Source organism: Parasteatoda tepidariorum, chromosome 9, assembly GCF_982258835.1.
Source record: "Parasteatoda tepidariorum strain Cologne lab strain chromosome 9, Ptep-v5.0, whole genome shotgun sequence".
In the NCBI taxonomy this organism is placed as follows: Eukaryota; Metazoa; Arthropoda; class Arachnida; order Araneae; family Theridiidae; genus Parasteatoda; species Parasteatoda tepidariorum.
In genome coordinates, this window is record NC_141763.1 from 26,961,347 (window position 1) to 26,985,078 (window position 23,732).

General features: G+C 29.4%; 1 protein-coding gene across 1 annotated transcript; it reads left to right on the forward strand.

Moving 5' to 3' along the window:
• The first annotated feature begins 1,727 nt into the window (after window positions 1–1,727).
• On the forward strand, window positions 1,728–23,061 carry LOC107444762 (hemocyanin C chain). The gene is made up of 9 exons (XM_016058981.4): window positions 1,728–1,968; window positions 5,551–5,771; window positions 7,451–7,659; window positions 12,809–13,205; window positions 14,782–14,910; window positions 15,887–16,021; window positions 18,838–19,024; window positions 21,401–21,624; window positions 22,680–23,061. The coding sequence occupies exons 1-9, from the start codon at window positions 1,764–1,766 to the stop codon at window positions 22,869–22,871; spliced, it is 1,899 nt and encodes a 632-aa protein (XP_015914467.2). The 5' UTR covers window positions 1,728–1,763; the 3' UTR covers window positions 22,872–23,061.
• The last annotated feature ends 671 nt before the right edge of the window (window positions 23,062–23,732 follow it).

The window sequence follows — 23,732 nt, forward strand, 5'->3', positions numbered from 1 at the left end:
AAGTCTGTCAAATTAGCAAAGACCATATATAAGTTACCGTTTTTTATTTAAATACAACCTGATTCTGATTTTGTACGAATGCTTTTCTGATTCGCTCGTCCCCAAGGGGTTAAGATTAGAAGCTTTTTCACTAACATATTTTTATTTTCAATTAGCTTTTGAGCAACTAAAATATAATTATTTATTGAAACATAAATCATAGTGGTAGCTACGATTGAATAATTAATGAGACTATAAATAAAAATGAATAGCATTTCTACCACTTTTTACTTTTTTAGTTACCAATGGCTACATCTCCCTTATGTTATATATATATATATATAAATATAAAAAAATACTTTAAAATTATCTTAATGAAAAAGTGGTGTGTTTATGTTATGTTTAGATAAATTTGATATTTTGTAGTATTGTCTTCCGTATTTTGCCTCCTTTTGTTTCTTAGACTTCTTTATTTTGAAACCTTTCTCAATGATGCTAAAAATAATAATTAAAAAAAGAATGAAAATTATTAAAATTTTAAGTGTTTTAACAAATATTTTTGACTTACATTTACTATTTAGTTGGCAATTTTTATCAGTGAGTAATTATTATCAAAAATTTACCACTTAAAGAAAATAATACGTTCGCCACAGGGGAAATGAAATTTTTTTAAACAATATGAATGTGTAGTTTTTCACTGGTAATTAATATTTTCAAGACCATATTTGTAAAAAACTACTAATGTAACTTTAAGTCAAATTTTATTTCAGATATTTAAAAATTAAATTTTTATTTTTACTTTTTATGAATGTTTTAAAGTAATGGTCATCAATGTTTGTTAAATAATAATACTATACTCTTAAGTGCGTTTAAAAAGTCTTTTACATAAAACTGTTAGAACAAAATTTTTACATTTACGTGAATAGACTTCGAAAATCAAGGGAAGTAGTTTCTTACGTGGAGTATGACTTATGAATTACTTAAACTAAAATTAGTAGAATATTTCTGAAAAACTAAAAAGCGAAAATAATTTAAACAATAAGAATTATGAATTCCTTAAACTAAAATTAGTAGAATATTTCTAAAAAATTAAAATGCAAAAATAATTTAAACAATATTTCACTCTTAAATAAAATTGTGATCAGAACATTAAATTATAGCTACTTTAATAAAATCATATAAAATGTAAATATCAACATGTGAAATTTCATAATTTTTGAAAAAGTCCAATTTCGTACGATCATAATGAGCAAAATTTGACGTACATATTAATTTTTTAAATATTCGCAAAAAAGCAATTCCAAAAAGATTTTTAAAGAAATTTTACTTGTTTGACTTACATTAATATATATTGTATAAATGCTATTTTGAAAATAAAGAAATACATTTACACATTTACTTAAGGCAAAATGAAAATCAATTTTTCGCTTTCGAATACGTCTCCCATTAAAACAGAATTTTTATTTTCTTTATTCGAAGAAAAAAAAGTTACATTGTACTAAAATCATCAATCTTATCTCCTCTCTAAGATTCTAAATAAGAAGTTGTCGTAGAACAATTAAGTAGAAAAACCTGAGATACAGTTTTCCAAGATAAATGGCATCTCAATCTAAAATCAGATTTAGAAGCGGATGTGCCCTTCCCTGCCTTTTTACGGCTTCGATCAAAATAGACCCACTGATTCTCCAAACACTTCGTCGAATATCATTGTGTGTCCAGTATATAAAGATATTCTGCCGTTGTCCGACGCGGTTTTGTTTAGTGAGAATCCCACAAACTGTAAGATGCCAGCAGACGCAGCTGAAAAGCAAAGGCGAGTATTGCCTCTTTTTGAGTACTGTACATTGCCAACCAGTACAAAGTTTGGCTTGAAAGTTGAAAGAGATGCCAAACTTCAAGGACTTGGAGTATTGGGAAGAGGACGTTTGTTTTCTAGTTTTCAGCAGGATCATCTTATTGAAGCTAACAGACTAGCCGAAGTTCTTCTTGGTAAGTAGAATAAAAAAAAAACTAGTTTTAATTTTTTTACATACCTACCAACTTTTACTCTTCGCGAGAATTATCTTCTTGAGTGGTAAATTGATAACCTAATTACAACAAAAGGCAGAAATCTTTAGATGTTTTTAGGTTTGCCAACTAATTTTCTTTTTGTTTAATGTATTAGTCAGTGGTAAATAATTAAAAATTGAAGATAGCCGAATTTTTGTAAATTTTGCCACCAAGTGAGAGATGTATTGAAGTTGCTTTTTATATAAGCTTTCGAATCATTTCTAAGTAATAGTGTGAAAAATAGCGTTAAATCAAAATTATAAAAGAAACTATAATGCATTAGAAGCATTAACTTAGCTACCACAAGAAGAAATTTTTCAAAAAAAGTGTAGAAAGTTGGCAGAGCTTCATTTTGCTTTTGCTTGAATAGTCCAGAGAATGGAAACTGTGGAAACTAGAAAATTTTTCTAAAGAGTACTAGACCAATGAAGCCACCTCAGTAATTATTGTTCGATAACTCAAAGGATTTAATTAAATGGGATTTAGTGGACAATTAGTAGTTAGAAGTTAATGACAAAATTGAAAAGTGAAGGAAAGGAAAAAGAAAAAAACATACACAAGTTTTGTTCAGCTTAAATCAAAATCAAAATACTTTCTTTTTTAATGAAATTATTAATTTAACCGAAAGAAGCTCTATATCGCTGAAATATCGCAATGTGTAGGCAGTTTGCTTCGCCGTGATTTAAAGAAAGAATAAAAATAGTTATGCAACCAGTTTTTACTTGTTTTTGTGTTTTTTCCAGTAGCACTTTTTGATAAAAAAGTTTTTTTCCCCAGCAAAGTGGCTGTTATAGGCTGAATCAAACTTGATTACAAAAAAAAAAAAAAATATTAACATTTATTATAGGAAAAACATTATAGATTGAAATAAAAAGTTGGCTATGCTATGTTAAATCTTTCAAAAAAAAATTCAGTTTAAGTAATTTGCTTTTATAAATTCAAAAGAAACAGAACGGAAACGAGAACATTTTACAACTGCAACTTTATTTTCTAAGTAAAGACAGTGCCATGGTAGAAATAAGGTGGACGACATTAGAAATTTTCAAAACTATAAATGCTACAACTTAAAAAATATATAATTATTTTTAAAACAAAATTATTTCTTGCACGCAAGATAGAAAAATGCTTATTGGAAACTAAGCTGAAATTCCTTGCTAGAAAATTTCTGAAAATATTAGTTTATGTGTTTTATTTATTGCTTATATTACCACCTTTTTTTTCTTTCATAAATTTAAAAAAAAGCTGTTTTAAAATCCGTAGTATTAATAAAAGATGTATATTTCGTAGTTTTCGTAATGATTTATTTAAACGATGCATTCTAAGAAAATGAGAACTTTTTTAAATAAAATATACTAATGAGCTATAAATAGGTATTTTTTAAAAGTGTTTTCATGATCATTTATATATTGGTTAAATTATTTGTTTAAAATGATACGCGAAAAAAAAGAATGACTGAAAGATTGTTACAACTACTTAGTATTTATTTATAAAAAAAACGGTATTTTTTTTTTTTTTAAGAAAATTTCCAAAAAATTACATTTCTGCGGGCAATAATATAAAATTAATTTCTCACTGTTTCAAATCAAATTTAATAAGCAGTTTAAATTTTTAACGAGAAAATTCCTATTTTTGTATGCATAATGACACTGATATTTAGTAAATAAAACATTCAGTTTCTCAAGTACATTTAATTAAAATCAGAAGTGCTTCGAGGCCAGGATGGATATTGGAAAACTGTAATTTTATTTATAACATGAATTACGTTAAAGCCTAATATCCTGTAAAATTTCTAACAATAAAATATTTCTGAAATTATGGAGTTTTCTCCAAGGATCTTTTGGTGTCTAAATAGTGGTAGTTAATTCACGTTAAAGTTCGTCAGAATTTTTTTATGATACCTTTTTAAGAGATCTGACAGTGTTTGGAATTTGGATCTCGTCGTGCTTTTTGAAAAAAATCAAAAGGTATCACTGTTTTTCAAACAAGAGCATTTAAAGTACACTTTTATATAAAAATTTGTAACAAAACGGTTAGAGAACGCTAAAAAGTTCAGAAAACGGTAGTTAAAATTTCTTAAAGTTAGAGCAAAATTGTTCTAGTTAGATTCTACTTCACCAGTGCAAAAACATTCCTGTATTTTTATTTATTTATTTATTTTTTATTCCTTCTGCTCTTCTGAGATTTTAAATGATTTTCTGGCTGATAACTGAAATGATTATCTGGCAATTCCAAACGATAGAAAACTATTAATAGAACATTATTTTTTGTGAGAGAGACAGAACTGCAAATTACTGCGTATTTTTGCAAAATATTTCATGCTAAGATAAACAATTAAAAATTAAAGCTTTTAGAACTTTAGCCAGCATTTTTAAAGCTTCAACTCCAGAGAGCTTGAATGAAATCGAACTTCGTATAAACTTTTGAATCCTTTACATACAGTGGAGGGGAAAATAGCTTTGTGAAATCAAATAACCTAACACATAACAACGGAAATCTCCCCCCCCCCCCAAAAAAAAACATAGAAAGTTGGCAGTCGCGGAGAGAAACCAATTTTCAATGATACGCAATAAGCATAAACTTTTTCAACTACTTTATAGGGAGATTTACTTTTTGAAGAAAAAGTAAATCTCCCGAAAAAATAGTGAAAGTCACAGTTATAAATAAAATGAGGTCGAGTCACATATTTAAATGAAATTTTTTTTCTGCTACTACTTGAAACGTAGCCTTTTTTAATTTCCAGAAATGAGAGACAAAAAAAAAGGTATTAAACCATTTGAATCTAGCATCCTTTAAAAAAAGTTTAATTTTTGTAAAAAAGGCAAAAAGTGCAGATCTCAACTGTTTCATTACTGATATTTATTTTGCAGATACAAAACAGCTGTGTCTGCCTTAATATATCGTAATTTTAATATTTGGATACGAAGTCACGACATTGATCTCATTAAAAGTTAAATTAGTGAGCTACAGCTGGAAATGTCTACTTGGTGTAAACAGTTATATTAAGCCTATTCTAATTGAGGTTTTTTTATTTTTCTTTCAAAGTTTACGTTTTGTGTCCGGATGTTAATGGATAAAATCTTTGTTATAATCTTAATATATCATAATTTTAATATTTGGATACGAAGTCACGACATTGATCTCATTAAAAGTTAAATTAGTGAGCTACAGCTGGAAATGTCTACTTGGTGTAAACAGTTATATTAAGCCTATTCTAATTGAGGTTTTTTTATTTTTCTTTCAAAGTTTACGTTTTGTGTCCGGATGTTAATGGATAAAATCTTTGTTATAATCTTAATATATCATAATTTTAATATTTGGATACGAAGTCACGACATTGATCTCATTAAAAGTTAAATTAGTAAGCTACAGCTGGAAATGTCTAATTGGTGTAAACAGTTATGTTAAGCCTATTCTAATTGAGGTTTTTTTTCTTTTTCTTTTAAAGTTTACGTTTTGTGTCCGGATGTTAATGGATAAAATCTTTGTTACATGACCAAGTCAATAGTATTATTTTATCATTAGGTGCTGAAACATTCGATGAGTTTGTCGATTTGTGCCATCAAGCCAGGGACTTCGTGAACGAAGGTTTGTTCGTCTACGCAGTGTCTGTCGCCGTTTTGCATCGCAATGACTGCCGTGGGATCTCACTTCCACCCGTCCAGGAGGTCTTCCCTGACAAGTTCTTCCCCGTAGAGACCATCTACAAGGCAATTAAGGTTGCAAACGCCCACCCAGATAAAGATGTAAGTAATTAACATGATTACAATGCCCATCGCTGGGAAAAACAGCGCTTTGGCTTAATGGAAAAATTAAAGAACTAAAAGTTCTAAGCGATATTTTAATGAATTAGAGTAAATATTTATACATTGACGATAGAAGTTTACGATTGAATTTCGGCTTTATTTCTTAAACTCCAAATATCTCCAAAATATCTAAATGTTTAACACAGAGTGTTTAGAAAAATTTAATTTTGTCAGTAAATTGACGTTATTCTTTTTTAAGATACCAATTCAATCGGCCTGAAAGGTCAAAGCTTCTTACAGATGTATTTTCTTAACAAAATAATATTTAGGGGTCACAAATGTATTAAAGGATACAAGTTTATCGCATTTTCGTTATCACTATTTAACTTTATTAAGATCGGTGAGAAAAACTCATTTGAAAATATTACGTCATGACGTTTCCTTTCCAAATTAAAAGAATTATAAGACTGTTGGTCGACAATTTAATGCCAAATTCTTTTGTACCCTTTTCTACTCCAAAAATAAACAAAAGACGGTCATTTAATTCTTTTCTCCACTGAAATGTAAAAAAAAAAAAAAAAAAAAAAAAAAAAAAAAAAAAAAAAAAATTTAATGTAAAAAAAAAGCAGTATGACACTCGCGCTTAAATTAAGTAAATGCGTTCCAGTTTAATTTATTTGTTTAGTTTTATAAAAAAAAAATCATATTCCTGAGAATGAGTTAAGATCATATTCAAATTAACGTATTATTTTGTAATCAGACTACGAAAAAGAGAAAGTGGTACGTAATCAGGTGTCAAGAAAAAATTATTTGTTTATAACCTTTACGAATATTGGTAGGTTTGAGGATGAATATTGACATTATCAGGAATGCCAAATACTCTATTTTCTGCAAAAGTTTTAATTAATTAATAGCGAATTAAATTGTAAACTTGTAGAATAGGAATAATTACACCCACTCTTTAACAGAGTCACTACGAGAGAATTACAATAAAGTTATATTTCGTATGATACTTTGAGCTTTCTAATTGCAAATATTACTGAATATGAAAAAAACTAAATTATTAACAACTTAAATTTATTATCACTAGAATTTTTTTTGTTTTTTTTTGCAAAGCATAAAAGGTTGGCATCGAATGTTTAAGCAAAGGTAAGACAGACATTTTTCATTATTAGCTATCACCATAAGTTTTAGATAGATTGAATAGTTTTATTGATAATTCAAAATGGCGGTCATAAATGTCTCAATTTTGCGTCAAAGGGATCTTCGTTATACCATCACCTCCTACATCAAAAAGCCTCCACACGGTCTTTTATAAGTAGTCCGCGCAGACTACTTAAAAAGTGAACCAGTTGTGCGCATGAACCCAAAACCTTTCATAAAAGTAACTGAGAGAAATTCATCATATATATTTGAGAATTGAATCTGTAGTGGTTGACAAGTGAATAAGGCAAACCAATAATATTCATAAATAAATAAAAATTCTAGTCATATATTTGCTACCACTTTCTTATTTTAACTAGATTTTGTATTAAGTGACTAGTTCAGAATGTGAATATCCTTCACAGTGGTCTGATCGGACTACCTAAAAAAAAAAACCGTGTGGAGGCTTTCAGCTATAGGAGGCGTTGGTTACACCCCCAAAATTTTCATTTCTTTAATGTGAAATGTTGTTTCAGGATGAAATCATTGTAGATGTTGAAGCCACTGGTAACATTTTGGATCCCGAATACAATTTGGCCTACTACAGGGAGGATGTTGGCATCAATGCCCATCATTGGCATTGGCATTTGGTATACCCCAGCACTTGGAATGCCGCTGTAACTGGAAAAGCAAAAGATCGAAAGGGAGAAATCTTTTATTACATGCATCAACAGATGTGTGCTCGGTAAATAATATTTAATTTTATTATTTCATAATGAATCCGATCTGTTTTAAATTTTCCTTTAATGTTGTGTGATAATTAACATTATTATTTTGATGTACAATCAGGTTTATCACTAAGGCAAGGGTGCGCCAGGCGATTAAAAGTGTACAAAGTGGGGACTAATAAACAACAAAAATCTAAGATTGAAAATAGCAACTTTTTTCACAATATTTCTTTTAGTTATAAATGAAAGGAAACGCAAATAATGTTTTTGTTTTAACACGTTCACGTCGGGGTGACCCACCGGTGGGTCACGCGAGATTTTCTCATCTTGGCCGAGTAAAAACTGGTAACAAATAAATTTCATTTTTTAATTTTTTTCCGGGAATAATAAAAATCCATAACTACCAATTGTTTATAACGGATGCAATTTTTATATTGAATTGCTTATTTCCTTATAGTGAATTGCTATTGTTGAGAATGGATTAACTCCTCCCGAATATTATGTAATAATGAAATAGTTCTTCTACCAGTATTTTCTCTTTTCCGTCCCGCTTTCAGGCTCAACATCCGGCGTGAACGTGTTAAACACGAGTAATTAAATTGAAATGTAAATCATGCATGGTGATAGTGAGGATTGAGGAAAGAAATAAATAAAGACGAATTGAGTTTCTACCACTTCTTACATTTAGTCGTCCGTGGTACCCTGCTGAGTAAAATATATATATATATATATATATATATATATATATATATATGCGTGTGTATTCTTAACAGCCACCACACAGACTGCTGAACTCAAAATGTTTCTTATTACATACAATTCTCTGTAAATTTCATGATGTATGGGATAGGGGCCTTCTGCGCGATCCAGGTACCCAAATTTGTTAAATAAAGTAAGTATGTCTATGCATGTAGTAGGACAATCCTAAAATGTAGTATTTGTTACAAAGTGTTCGAAAATAATTTTTATTTAAACTTTAAATGTTAAACCATTCAACAGAAAAACGTAAATGTATATACAAAGGGGAACTGCACTTATAAAAACAAAGTGGTAGATATTTGCCCTTAAATAAAGTGGACACGTATATTTTTTAATAAATCGTAATAGATCGATCAATTTAAGATAGATCAAAAAGAAATTTATTCTAATCATAAGGATGGACGACATAGATGACACGAACGTCTTAACTTTCCAAATTCATGCCAAGAATGAAACAAATGTTGACCACTATTTTTCTTTTACTATACGGTATTCTTAGTTTCTTTAGTGGAAACGATTTCCTTTTTCAAAGATAAAGATGGAAATATTGAGATTTTTTATAACTAAATAGAGTCGCTAATAATAGAAATCATCCTTTTTATTGAGGCCCAATTTTTTTTTCTTCATATTTCACATTAAACTCTATAGCTCAAAATAAAATAACCAAATTCAGAAATGAAGAATTTTTCGCCGTTAACTATTCTCACAGTTCATAACAGTCCTTTTTTAAAGACCAAACTTCAGCTTATTTTATTTAATTTGATTTATCCTTGGATATCTCTGTCATAGTTACTTAATTGTTAAGGCCTCGAACAATCAAATGACTATGAGAGACTTAGTCTTGCATTAGGTGATGTTTGACTAGATACTAGAACTCATTAAATTTGCTAGTGTTAGTTCGAAAAAATCTATTTCGTTGGAAAATAACGATAAAATTTTATAAATTCAAATGAGATTTGATGACAAAAATAAACGCGTATTAAATAAAGAACTACTAATAATTCTACGCTCTTTTTTCTTAATCTTTTTCACATTCAGCTTAAGTTATCAGGAAACCATACCTTTTTCCGGTTAATAACATTTCTCGTTATTGTTTTGGTTTCTCTTCCTATTTTAGAGCTGATAAGAAGAAGGAATATCAGTAAAGCGATCCTAGTTTTAATTTTAGTGTTCGGATGACAAAGAGTTAGAAACGATTATCTTTTTTTTTGTTTTCTTTCTAGATATAATAAGAAACTGTAAAGTGTTATTTTCATCATATGTAGTTTTGACTATTACATAAATGTCATTTTTTTTAATTAATAGGTACTTTAAAAACAATCGCAAAATAGAGATCTAAGCAATTTCTTAAATTGAAAAAAAGTATAATTATATCTTTCTCACTGTTGGAAGTTAGAAACGACTTATAATTATTTTAATCCCTTAGTAATTGACTAAATTTCGTGAATATATAAATTTACCATTATTCAAATATGTTCGTAAACATAATATAGAAGAAATAATCAGTATATATGGTTTAAATATATTTATCGTAAATATGTTCCTCATGTTTTCGAAATTGAATTTTAAAATATTTTATATCGTCCTGGCCTTTATAAATTGAAATAGAGAATACAAGTATATATATATATATATATATATATATATATATATATATATATATATATATATATATATATATATATATATATATATATATATATATATATATATATATATATATATATATATATATATATATATATATATATATATATATATATATATATATATATATATATATATATATGCCGAAATGCTAAAAGAAGACTAAAATTAGCCCCCAGCACTCTTCTTTACTATCTAACAAAGTGAGTTGCTGAGATTGTTTCAGTACTCTTAACGCTACAAGCGACTGGCGCTGCTGTCGACTTATACTTAATCTGAACTCTTTAATTTTAAAAGCGATGCGTTTGCGGCAACTTATTTCTAAATCATGATCATAGTGTCTTTTAATTTTTCTCATCACAAATCATGATCAATTTATAACATGATCCAATAAATCACTATGTAAAGGTGAAAGCCTTAAACAATTTTAAGACAGTGACTAAGATTGCATATAAACATAAGCCAACTTTTGCGCTTTTCAAAAAAAAGTGTTTTCCTAGTGGTAGGGTTAATTAAACTAATGAAATTGCGATTGTGTGTTGGTGTTTCGTAAAAAAAATTAGCCTGCTGATGAATAAATGGATGTATGAATGGGTCGGCCTTGTAAACGGGCTGTGACGTGTGTGTGGCTAAACTGCGAAAATCTTTTCTTAGTGATAATTAGGGTCATTCATGGGTATTTTTTCTTGATTTAATAAGTTATATTTATCGTTTATCGAACTTGATGTAACTCGAATTTTTTAATTAAACATTTGAAAACAATAGCTTCTTGACGAAAAAAAAGTGGTTACACATTTGCGAAACAATTAAATGGAAATTTAACTCATAAAGCTACAAATTTAGTTTAAGCATACAACAATATAGTTAATTCAGAATTAATTATATTTACAAAAGTTTGTGAAGTTTTTCTTAAGTTTCATCATTAACCGTTTGCCGCTGTGTTATATGATTAAATTAGATAATACAAAACTATTATCAATTAAATATTTTAAATGCAAATCAAGAGAAAAAGACAGAAAATACAGTAAAGTCATGATAGTTCGAGGTGGACTTGTCCGAACCTATCTTAACCCTTTAATGGGCCCTTTATTTCTAGTAAAGGTAAATTAAAGTATTTTTGGAATAGAAATTGTTTTAAGAACAGTAATTGATGTATATACAAAAAAAACTCATATAGTTTATAAAAATGCCATTTTTTTGGTGGTAAATATATTTAACATGACCTATTAGGAACTTACTGACTTTTATTTTTCTTTATTTATAAAATAAATTCCTTAAATGCTACAAACTTCAAAAGGAATTATGTATTTTATAACTTTTATACGTTTTTTAAAAGTGACAAATGGTTACCAATTTTATTCAAACTCACTTCAAGAAAGCTGAAGTTGTTGAAAAATGGAAACCTAAATTAAAAGTGGTAAAACGTGGTGGTAAGTATACTTACCACGGCCTTCAAAAGGGTTAAATTACACTTGAATAATTGAACATCGAATAATTTGTTACACTTAACACTCGACCTCATAAAATTTAACAAATAAATAAAAAGAAATAAAACAAATATTTAAATTACACTGAACTATATTTAATTGAAAAGTATTTATCTACCCTCATTTCTTATGAACTGAAAACTAAAAAACTTATAGGAGACTTATAAAACTTACTTAATAATATAAAACTTATAACCAATTTTTAGGAAACTGCATGTTATGAAAGCATAAATGTTTTTTTGCTTTTATGTTAAATTTTAGGAAAATACTGGGCGTCAGCTACGATATTTAAGGCTGCATGGGAAATAGGACTTGTAGTTTTTTCCTATATTGTAGTTTTCTCAAAGCTTCTTCAAAGGATTGTTTCTTGTGATTAAAATAGTAAAACTTCGCAACTATACTTTTCTTTGGCGTTGTTGAAATCTACGACGATTATATCCAGAAAATGAATTATAGCCAGTTTTTGGAACATATATCCTTTTTAAAATGCTAAAGACTGGTAGCTGAAATCTTTCCTTACGTTAATATAGTTAAAGTCGTTTAAGTCAAAGTTAAAGTTAAGTTAAAGTCAAGTTATTGTAAAGTTAAGTTAAGTTAAAGTCAATGAATGTTCAGCTTACAGTTGGAGAAGCTGAACATTCTTAACAACCAAAATATATTAAAAATTTAAAAGGAAAAATATTTTGTTCTAAATTCAAGCAGTTGTAATCTCAGTCACCCCAGAGACTCTGTATACAAACTGCTTTCATTTTCTAATTTTACTGTAATTTCACGATGAATGGGATATGGGTCTTCTGCGCGGCCCAGGTGCCCAACTTTTGTTAAATAAAGTAAGTAAGTAAGTAAGTAAGCAGTTGTAATTATTTTCAACCAAATTTATTTCGAACAGAAGAACATTTCATTTAACTTAAATGAAAACACTTTTCCAATTGCTGCAAAATTTGGAGTCCGTCAGGTTAACGGTTAATCATTGTAGCATTTTAATCCGTGGTCTGAATTAAACATGAGTTTTTTAGACGGCAAAAACGCAAGTTTAGTTCTTCCTGTTTTCGATGGAAATGCGTGTAATCCATGTTTAAGATCGCAAAGGTGATTGAAGCCATTTTGTCACACGCTGTGCATGTGTGGGTCATTTTATGGACTCTAAACTGATTTTCCCTATCTCTGATTAATGAAAAGCTCGAATATTCGAGACTTGAATTCTCCAGACAATCTTTGCTTGTTTTATTTATAAAATGGATTGAGTTGTTTCAAAGATTGTTGTTTCTTTTAGATACGATTGTGAAAGATTATCCAATGGTATGCCTCGTATGATTCCTTTCCACAACTTCCACGAAGGTTTGGAAGGTTATTCTGCTCACTTGAGCTCCATCATCAACGGTCTTCCATACGCCTCCAGACCATCTGGCATGAGCCTGCAAGATTACCAAGGAGTTGGTGTCCAAAACTTGGAACGATGGAGAGAAAGGATCTTGGATGCCATCAATCTGGGATATGTAACAGACGCTGATGGCAAGGAGACCATCCTCGATGAGACACACGGAATTGACATCTTGGGTGACATCATCGAATCCAGTCACGAATCTAAAAACCCTGAATTCTACGGCAGTCTTCACAACTGGGGACACGTTCTTATTTCCAACGTTCTCGACCCTGACCACAGATTCTTGGTAAGCAGAGCACTTAGTTTATTCGTAATTCTCATGCTGAAATATGCATAACACATTTCTTAACATTTAAAAACCAAATTATTATCTTATTTAACCTTTTTTCGATAAATGAAAACCAGTACGGTAACCTGCAATAGTTTTATACTATAACCTTTAATTGAGTGTAGAATAAAATCTGTTTTGAGAGTTTCCCTCTACATCGGCCTAACACATTAGAATTCGAAAACCGTTTTATGGTTGCTAATGTTTTGAATTCATTAAAATTCGTTATTATTTCTCACACTTTCTTTTCCACCAACACGTTTGAATGTGTAAGGCTAAAGGAGCCTTGGCAATGGATTAAATCTATTCACAGCCAATATATGGATTCCTTAACTTTCCTTGGCGAAAACTATTTTAAAGTAAACACGAGTTTCGCATTTTTGAGTTCTTGGTTCATGGAGGTTTCCTGTAGGGCTTATAGCCTTGCAATCACACCTTTCGGGCCATTTTACAAATATATAATTTGATAATGTATATTTATATTAAGACTTAAAAGTAATCTTCACTTTACAGCTCCATATAATTCACAAAAATAAAAGGTTTATTTTATTTATCATAATTTGATTCTTCATTAAAACAGTTTGTAATATTTAATGTCACCGCGGAATAAAATTAGACAATTGCAAATACAACATTCAATTTCTTGAACTAATTGTAAATACATCAACTACGTCAATCATCCTCTTCAACAAAATAGAAATTCAAACAAAAACTTCTTCAGTCAACAAACCGTTTCATAACAATAATTTAGAAACAAGTTATCTTCTTCAGAGTCATTACAGCGTCATGATTCGTCATGCTTTCTAGATGATACTTTTTAAGTGCTTTTACTCCCAACTCATTACGTGCTTTCGTAAGTAATATAATTTGAAGTAAAGAAATTTACGTTTATAGTTACGAAATATGTAGGCATACCACTCGCTTAGATTTTTATAATGAATTAAAGTAACATTAAACAGTATCAGTTAAGACTGCTATTTATGTTATTTTATTAAGTATTTAATACTCCACCCCCAAGATAGGATAAACAAAGAAAGATACTAATTTAAAAGAAAATATGCATTAAAAAAACAGGATGATAACGATAGCGTTTTTGCTCCTCAATATATATTAGTCAATCTTTATTTGTTGGTTATCACGTTACTACAATAATTATATATAATACAATTAGTTACAAGTTAGCCTTATGAAGCCTACGTGACCTATGTCTGCGCTTGAGCGGCCTCCGTGGCTGAGTGGTATCGCCAGCCAAAAACTGTGCAATGCGTAGGGGTAGCGGGTTCGAACCCCGCTGTTACCCTGGATGTATCTTCATTCTATCCTTTGTTGTAACTTGATATCTTCATATGCGATAGTTGATAAAATAACATTTAAAAAATTGAACATCAGCCCGTAAAATTAGCCCACAAAGCAAAATATGTTAGCATCGCTATATATTTAAACAAAAGTATTAGACTTGAAGTCTAATATTATGTGCATGTAATATAATATGGCTATTTGCATATAATGTGTAAAATTATTTTTTTCCTCCCAGAATAACCCAGGCGTTATGGATGATGCTACAACTTCTTTAAGAGATCCTATTTTCTACAGATGGCATAGGTTTATTGATGATATGTTCAATGAATACAAGAAGAAACTTGAACCATACGACCCAGATGAAGTAGGTTTTTTTTTGAAATTCATTAGAAATTCATACATAAATTAAACTGAATAAATTGCACAGTCTGGATTCGAAATTGTTTTATAAAAGAAACTATTCATAATTAAGTTTGCTACTCTACTTTCTGTTTCTATTTATGTTTTAATTATAATAAATCTTACTGTTCAAATTTCTCAGTTTTTTATAATCATAACTATTCACATTAAAATTCGCATTAAATTTTCGCCAAATTTCTATACATAAATTAAACTGAATAAATTGCACAGTCAGGATTCAAAATTGTTTTATTAAAGAAACTATTCATAATTAAGTTTGCTACTCTACTTCCTGTCTCTATTTATATATTAATTATAATAAATCATGCAGTTGGGATTTCTCAGTTTTTTTACATTCATAACTATTCACATTAAAATTTGCATTCAATTTTCGCCAAGTTTCTATACATAAATTAAACTGAATAAATTGCACAGTCTGGATTCGAAATTGTTTTATAAAAGAAACTATTCATAATTAAGTTTGCTACTCTACTTCCTGTCTCTATTTATATATTAATTATAATAAATCATGCAGTTGGGATTTCTCAGTTTTTTATATTCATAACTATTCACATTAAAATTTGCATTAAATTTTCGCCAAATTTCCATACATAAATTAAACTGAATAAATTGCACAGTCAGGATTCAAAATTGTTTTATAAAAGAAACTATTCATTATTAAGTTTGCTACTCTACTTCCTGTCTCTATTTATATATTAATTATAATAAATCATACAGTTGGGATTTCTCAGTTTTTTATATTCATAACTATTCACATTAAAATTTGCATTAAATTTTCGCCAAATTTCCATACATAAATTAAACTGAATAAATTGCACAGTCAGAATTCAAAATTGTTTTATAAAAGCAACTATTCATAATTAAGTTTGCTACTCTGCTTCCTGTTTCTATTTATTTATTAACTACAGTAAACTTTACAGTTGGGATTCCCCAGTGTTGAGATCGAAAGTGTTCGAGTCGCTGCACACCAAGACAATATAGTCACTACAACATTTGAAGAAGATGAACTCGATTTATCCAATGCCTTCAACTTCGGAAGAAATGGATCAGTAAAGGTACAATAGTTGTTTATTACATTTCTTAGTTTCAATTAACGACCACATTTAAGTTTTAATTGACAACCACAGCCATCAAAAATTAGGGCAGAAAAAAAATCGCTGAAATTCTTCTGGGTGTTTCTAGAACATGTTTTGGAAAGGAATGAACAACTAGTCAAGTATTCATTCTGTGGCATAGTAACTGTTAACTGAGCTTAAAGCCAAAATGTGAATATTTTCCTCATCTTTGGCATGATATAAGCAAAAACCGGTTTTGAGGTGATCGAAGAGTTTTTCACGCTCTCAAGCATGCACATAGCAAAATTCGTTACGAAAAAGAACCAGTTGCACCTCTTTCTTTACATCAGAGATCAACTTACTTATGAGGTAAACATAAACATTCAAACTGAAACTGTTTAGAGGTTCCATTGTGTTCGTGATGTGTATTGGAAACCAGAAGTTAAAAGTTTCTTATCCTCCGGATTTAGATAGTTCAACTTAAAAAATAAAAAAAAAGTCAGTTTTTTTAGTAATTTAAATTACTAAATGAAAATTAAATTTATTCTACGTAAAACAAAATGAAAATAATGCTTCCAGTTTTCTACATACTAGTGGGCTACGCCCCCTGATCACTAACGCTTGCCAACCCCCCAAAATTGCTACACAATCTTATATGGTTTGCTTCGCAAACCAAGCTCACTTCGCTCGCTACTAACTTAAGTACATTGCAAATGCACAAAGTTCTAAGAATTGGGTATACTATAGCTTACGTCACAGGATGTGTTATTCCTACTAAATTTAACTAGTAAATAGCAATTTCTGCGAACTTGATTTTTAGCAACAAGTAAACATTAAATGAAGTGTGTTGTTATAAGTCGCTACTCGGCTGGTTGAAATTGTATTATTCTAGTTCCTTTTGAAATAATTTATTTTGTTGTTTTATCTAAGTTTATGAATTTAGTAAACATATTTAGAACTCAGCTTGTTAATTAAACTAAAAGGTAAATGTTATTCCTAGTAAAATTTTCGCAGTGGAAGTAGTTGTGTTTTTTTCATATTATACCCAATTCAAAACAATCATTCAAATCCATATAACAACTTTTTCTTAAAAAAAAAATTATATCTTTTTAGTAAATACTGAGTCCTTAAAATAAATTTGAATTCAAATAAATGACATGTAATTCGTTAAATCTATTAGAAATGTGCCATAGTATAAAATCTTAAGATAAAATTTCTAAAACTGATATCTCTTTAAAAAGGTTAAAATTTTGGCTATAATTAAGTCTATTAAAAATTGAAATAAGTGAATTGCAATGGAAAAACCTGCATAAACAAATAAATTCTATCAAAACAAATAAATTCGTGATATAAATCAAAAATCGTCAAATAAATTCGTAATATATAAATTCGTGAAAAAAAGCGCTTTCGACAAAAAAATAAAATAGAGATCTATCGACAAAGACTTCTGCCAAGCTTATGCTCTCCCTGGTTATTTCAGTTTCCGTTTTTAAAAGCGTGTTTTACAAATAATATTAGATCGATAATATCACTTTTCATTTTCAAGTAAATGTTGTAAATTCTATAGGTATTTAAAAAAAATTCTGAACATAGGGTCAAAATTTTTTCAACTAATATGAAAAAATACTTCATTATATTTTCATTGTTATATTAAATGTAATTGTATTATAAATGTAAATAATGAAATTTTATATGTTTTCTCAACATCTCAACATTTTGTCAAAATTTATTTTACTAGTAAAGATAAAACTTAAAGTAATATATTTTGTTATAACATTAAATGAAAATTCAAAATCATTTTTATGTTCCTCAACGATTTGTCAAAATTTATTCAACAAATAGGTATGATATTGAAAGTACTCTATATTTTGTTGTAATAATAAACGTAATTTCATTTTATATGTATAGCTAGACACATCAAGTTTTACTTTTAGGAGAAATTTTTGCAAGAAAATAACTTTCTATTTAATTTATAAATCATAAAATAAAGATGAAGTTCAGATTTTGCAGATTTCATGTTACAGTGAGTTTCTAAACATTAGAACCATCTTAGTTACTGCTTCAAATTTTTTGTCCACAAATTCACTAAAACCTCATAAATTTTCGTAATTTTTATTAGTCAGTTTAGTATAAGAACTAGTTTCGAAAATAAGTTAGCTAGTAAAGTAAGTATTAGTTTCAAGCATAAGTAATTATATGTAGGTTATCAAATTAACCCATTTTCGGCCAAAGGTATGTAAACGCACCATTTCAATAAATATTTTTTTATTGAAATGTATACGTATATCTATCTTAATTATTAAGATATTAAGGGATATCTATATATCTATCTTTATTAAGATATCTATCCTAATTATTAAGATATTAAGGGACATCTATCTTAAGAATATATCTATAAAATATTAGTAATTCAATTGGATTAACTTGAAACAGTTATTGACAAATTCGACTATTTGAAAATGTATAACTATTAAACTTGAGATTAACCATATGTTTTTATTAACGTTTATAGTTGCAAATTCTTTAAATAGAATTGCCATTTTATTCATAATTACCATTTAGGGTTTATTATTATTATTCATTTCATTACCATTTATGCACCATTTCATTTCTAAAATGAAGTATTATTTTTCATGCACGAACTTTTTTTGTGTCTTAATGAATGTAATTTAAGTATACTTCAATGAAAACAATACCACGTTCTCTAAAATTCTATGTTTGGCTTAAAATGGGTTAAGCACCGGTTAATCTGTGGAATGAATTGAATTTAAGCAATAGCGAGTGAAAAGAAGTATTAATCAAATTTCATTCAACAGATCCGTTATCAACATCTGGATCATGAGCCTTTCGCATATGATATCAAGATTCAAAACAAATCCACCAAAGTATGCCATGGAACTATCAGAATCTTCCTCGGACCAGTATTTGATGAACTCGGCAATAAAATCAAGATTGATGATATCAGGAGACTCATGATTGAACTGGATAGGTTTAGCGCCGTCTGTGAGTATATCGCTGATAAATTTTTATTCAATATTTAATACTTTCATACTCAAATATTTCATTTTGGGAAAAGCTGAAAAAGCTTCAAGTTGAAGAAGTAGAGGTGCTAATAATAAAATAATTACATCACCAGTATATAATTTCGAAGAAAGGAAAGGACATCGTGTGTTATTTGTTTTGCAATTTGAGTGTGGCTTTATTAAGGTTAACACGTTCTCGCCGGGGTGACCCACCGGTGGGTCACGCTAGATTGTCTCATCTTGGCAGCTCACCGGAGTAAAAACTGGTAACAATAAATTTCATTTTTTAGTTTTTTTTCCGGGAATAATAAAAATCCATAACTACCAATTGTTTTTAACGGATGCAATTTTTATATTGAATTGCTTCTTCGTCGTGATAAAGTTCCTTATAGTGAATAGTTATTGTTGAGAATAGATTAACTCCTCCCGAATATTATCTAATATTGAAATAGTTCTTCTACCAGTATTTTCTCTTTTCCCGTACCAGTATTTTCACTTTTCCCGGCATGAACGTGTTAATAAAAGTTGCATGGTTGTCAACTTCAACAATTTTCAAAAAGTAGTAGGGATTCAAAAAGTAGTTCATCCTAGTAGTAGGGAAATTCCAATTCAATTAAAATTGTAAGCAGGTGTTCATTTAAAATACAGCCAACAATTAAAAACACTTTCAGCAGGGCAGCTAAAAAATATGTTTCAATTATTAAAAAAAAATCTAAAAAAATTATTATCTTCAACACACAGCTGAGTTAAATTCTAACTTCTTTTATACGGCCAAACACTGCAGTTTAACCCTTTCGCGCCGACTGTCACAAATACGTGACAGCAAAAAACAGTATCAATCAGGGTAAGAAGATAAAACTGGTAATCAAAGTATTTCTTTAGCAGTTTATTTGTAGGCGGAGTTATAATTTTTTGATTTATTTAATTCACCATTACTTTGTTCAAAATAAAACTATTTAGTTATACTTTGAATTAACATTGATTATATATATGATTAAACTAACAATAATTAAAATAAAAGCAAAGTAAGTCTGTCAAATTAGTAACGACTACATTTAAGTTACCGTTTTTTATTTAATTGCAACTTGATTCTGATTTTGTACGAATGCTTTTCCGAATCACCCGTCCCCAAGGGGTTAATGATATTTTCCTTTTAACCCTTTCCACTCCGAAGGCTTCAAAATGCTGATTGATCTAATATCAGCTGAATAGCATTTAAAATACACAATATAGTATTATTATACTATTTTAAAATTCTTAAAATAACGTGGTTACTAATTAATAAGATGTATAATATCTTAATTTTAAAGTAGTGACTGTTGTTGGTGCCTCAGTGGAGACATCGGAGTGCAAAGGGTTAATATATTACCAAAAGACATCAGAAAGCGACACACAGAAATCTTTCTTTTGTAGTGATGTAATATCTCTCCTAGAAGAAGGAAATGATTGCCCTTATATATATACATATTGACTAAATGCCTCTGATTTGCACCACAATCAGTTTCACAATTCTTCAATTCCACAATTCTCTTCGCTTTTCTTGACTAAATTTTTCCCCCAAGCAAAGGGTTACTCTACTAACGGAGTACGATGACATTTCTGGGCATAGGTTGTCATGCAATAGTCAATTCTTATTTTGTGCTCTTACTCTCCCAGGGATGACAGTTTAGGGGATATTTCCGTATCGTGACCTGTCACGCCAACTAGGCCAACAATCGCCAAGGAGCCACATAGATTTTAAAATTGAAAATTAAAAAAAAAAAAAGAAAACATGTAGATGTTTGCCCGGAGGTGGCTACGAGTTATACCTTTCAAGTCGGTCCCTTACTGTGATGTTTTTTTTTTTTTTTTTTTTTTTTTTTTTTTTTTTTTTTTTTTTTTAGTTTCTCGCGGGCCGCTGCCCGGAAGTTGCCAAGGTTAGGCGATAATTCTGCCACAGATCACGATACGGAAATCTCCCTAGAGTTTATATTTATCAAGACGGAAAAGAGCATTCATTCTAGTTTGTCTTCTGAAAAAGTGCTACCAAGAGTGACTCATCCATGACAACCAAGATTTTTTAACAGTTATAACATGATATATATATAATTAATTGTAGTGAGTAGCCTATATAATTAAGAGCAGAAAAAGCTAATTCTACTACCCAGGAAAGGTAGTAATATTTAAAATTATTAGTTACTACAGAATTACTGCCAGTTTTTTCCCCTCCTTTCCGTGTCACTTTCACTCCTGATCTTTGCTGTAAGTTTGTGCAGCCGCTGCACTGAATCAACTTATATATGAATTTTTTGTAATCAATGATTCAATATAACACTTTTGTATAAGTTCCTTACAATGTATATTTCTTAACTTTTAGTGAACCCTGGAGTTAACGACATCCACCGAACTTCAAGAGAATCTAGTGTGACAATTAACAAGGAAAGAAAATTCGAGCAACTTCTGAGGGGAGAGGGTACTAACGAACATTCTTCAGAATTTTGCAGCTGCGGATGGCCAGACCATCTTCTCGTTCCCAAGGGTAACGATAAGGGAATGAAATTCCATCTGTTTGTGATTGTAACTGACCACTTGAAGGACTTGGTAAGTTTACGGATAAATAGAAAAACTAATTTTTAGAAAGCCTTTTTTTTTGAAGAAAGTAATAGAAAAAGGAAAGGCAAAGAAAAAAGCTCAAATAGCTAAGAAATAAGGCTAAAAACAGCTACAGATTTGATTAAAGCACACTAATTGCTTTTATGTTTATTGAAAAATTGGATATATTTAATATTATAATGGCAGGGTTATGGCAGGATATATTTAATAAAAAAATTGCTCATTTTACAAATATGAAGGCACGGATACCAATTGCTTCACTTTTTGCAAAAAGTTTTCTATAAATTGGTAACCAATGAAATAGTAAAACTTGTAGAATAATGATAATTAATCACTCTTTAAAAGAGTCGCACCAAGTTAATAGTCACGCTGTTGCATTTCATATGATACTTTGAATATTTGGTAAGTAGTGGTATAAAAATTGCTTTAAATAAAAAATAATAAACTAAAAATAACGAAAACTTGGCCACCACTGGAATTTTTTCCCAGGACCTTGTTACAATAATAAATGAGTGGTAGTTAAGCTTTTTCAAAACAACTGAAAAATATTTAAATTTAGCTGTTAAATTTAAAGAATAGCGAAATTATTCCTACAGATGTTTTGAATCCATATATATTTGATTTAAAATTAAAAATCTATATCTAATACTTTCTCTTAAAGATTAATGGCTTCATCTGTTTGTTTATGTTTTTACCTATCTGTGTTATCCCTGTTTTGTGCTGTCCTTTCTATCTTCTTTTTTCCTCAATATTATTTAACTGTCTAACATTAAGTTTTACTAACCCAAATAATTTCAACATCAATGGCCCTTGATTCAGTTTGTAATCATATAATTTACGGAGGTGGCCTTTTTGGCCAGGTACTCCGGTGCACCTATTACTAGTTTCCGCACTATAAAACATACGTCACAAGACATGTTGAAGGCTGAGTCTTCAAAATAAAAGTAAATATTCTAAAAATCATTGCTGAAAAAAGTTATTTCAACGATTTTGCTCCCATTCTTTCTTCCAAAATCAACATGACTGATCAAAATATTCTCTAGGTTGGTCAGCTTACTGATAAGAACATTTGCGCTGACGCTGTCAGTTACTGCGGTGTGAAGGATGATCTCTATCCCGACAGGAAATCCATGGGATTCCCATTCGACAGATCCATCAAAAAAGACAGCAAAGAATGGCTGTTGCCCAACATGAAAGCAACCGAAGTGACCATTGTCCATTCTGCCAGGCATTAAGGATAATTATCAACTCAACAACATACCGGAAATATAAAAATAGATGATATCCAAATTATTGATGGAACTATTATTGACCCTTTACGACTTCACGATATCATTATGTTATTTTGTATTTTCACGGATAATAAATAAATAATTAAAGATAAGTATTCTGAATTTGTGAACAATAAAATTATTCGCACCACAACTTGTTGATCTTTTATTATGTAGATTTCTCTGGCGACATTTGGCTTCAATTTTTTAAAAAATAATTGTGATTCTTCTCTAAAACTTTTCATATTCAAGGCAAATTTACAGATCATTTTAAAATTAACTTATTCAATGGCATTTTAACACTAGGTTTACGGGACACGTCATTTTGACGGATTTCGACTTTTGTAAGGAAAATTATAAAACCCGTTTGAATTTTTATGTTATCTCTTGTAATGACTTTTAACCATTGATCGAAGTAAATATATATTAAATGCTATTTACCTCAAAAGCGTTGAAATATTGAAATTCTCTATGTGGTATATCTATTTCTACGGATATGCGTCAATTTGAGGCGATCATAATTTAGACAAAAGTTTAAGTAAACAAGCAATTATCACATCAATAATAAATAGGAATGTACCGACAATACTTCGATTCGTTATCTCAAATAAAACAAGTGATAAACAACTGTTGCTGATAAGCAATAATAGAAAGAACAAACGCAGAATGTCAATTGATGTCAGGGTGTCAGATTTTGAAGGTTTCAGTTGCTTAGTTCGAGTATTGAAACATAAAATACTAGAATATTTCATAATTAAACTGCTGTTTGTAGAAAATGCAACACCATGAACGAATCATCAGAATCAAATGAAATTCGCAGCAAAT

What these genes read in the sequence shown, in the direction of transcription:
- LOC107444762 (XM_016058981.4), top strand. Translation starts at nt 1,764, where the DNA reads ATGCCAGCAGACGCAGCTGAAAAGCAAAGGCGAGTATTGCCTCTTTTT. An exon ending in CATCAACAGATGTGTGCTCG is followed by an intron (nt 7,660 to 12,808) that starts GTAAATAATATT and finishes TGTTTCTTTTAG; the next exon opens with ATACGATTGTGAAAGATTAT. An exon ending in ACCCTGACCACAGATTCTTG is followed by an intron (nt 13,206 to 14,781) that starts GTAAGCAGAGCA and finishes TTTTCCTCCCAG; the next exon opens with AATAACCCAGGCGTTATGGA.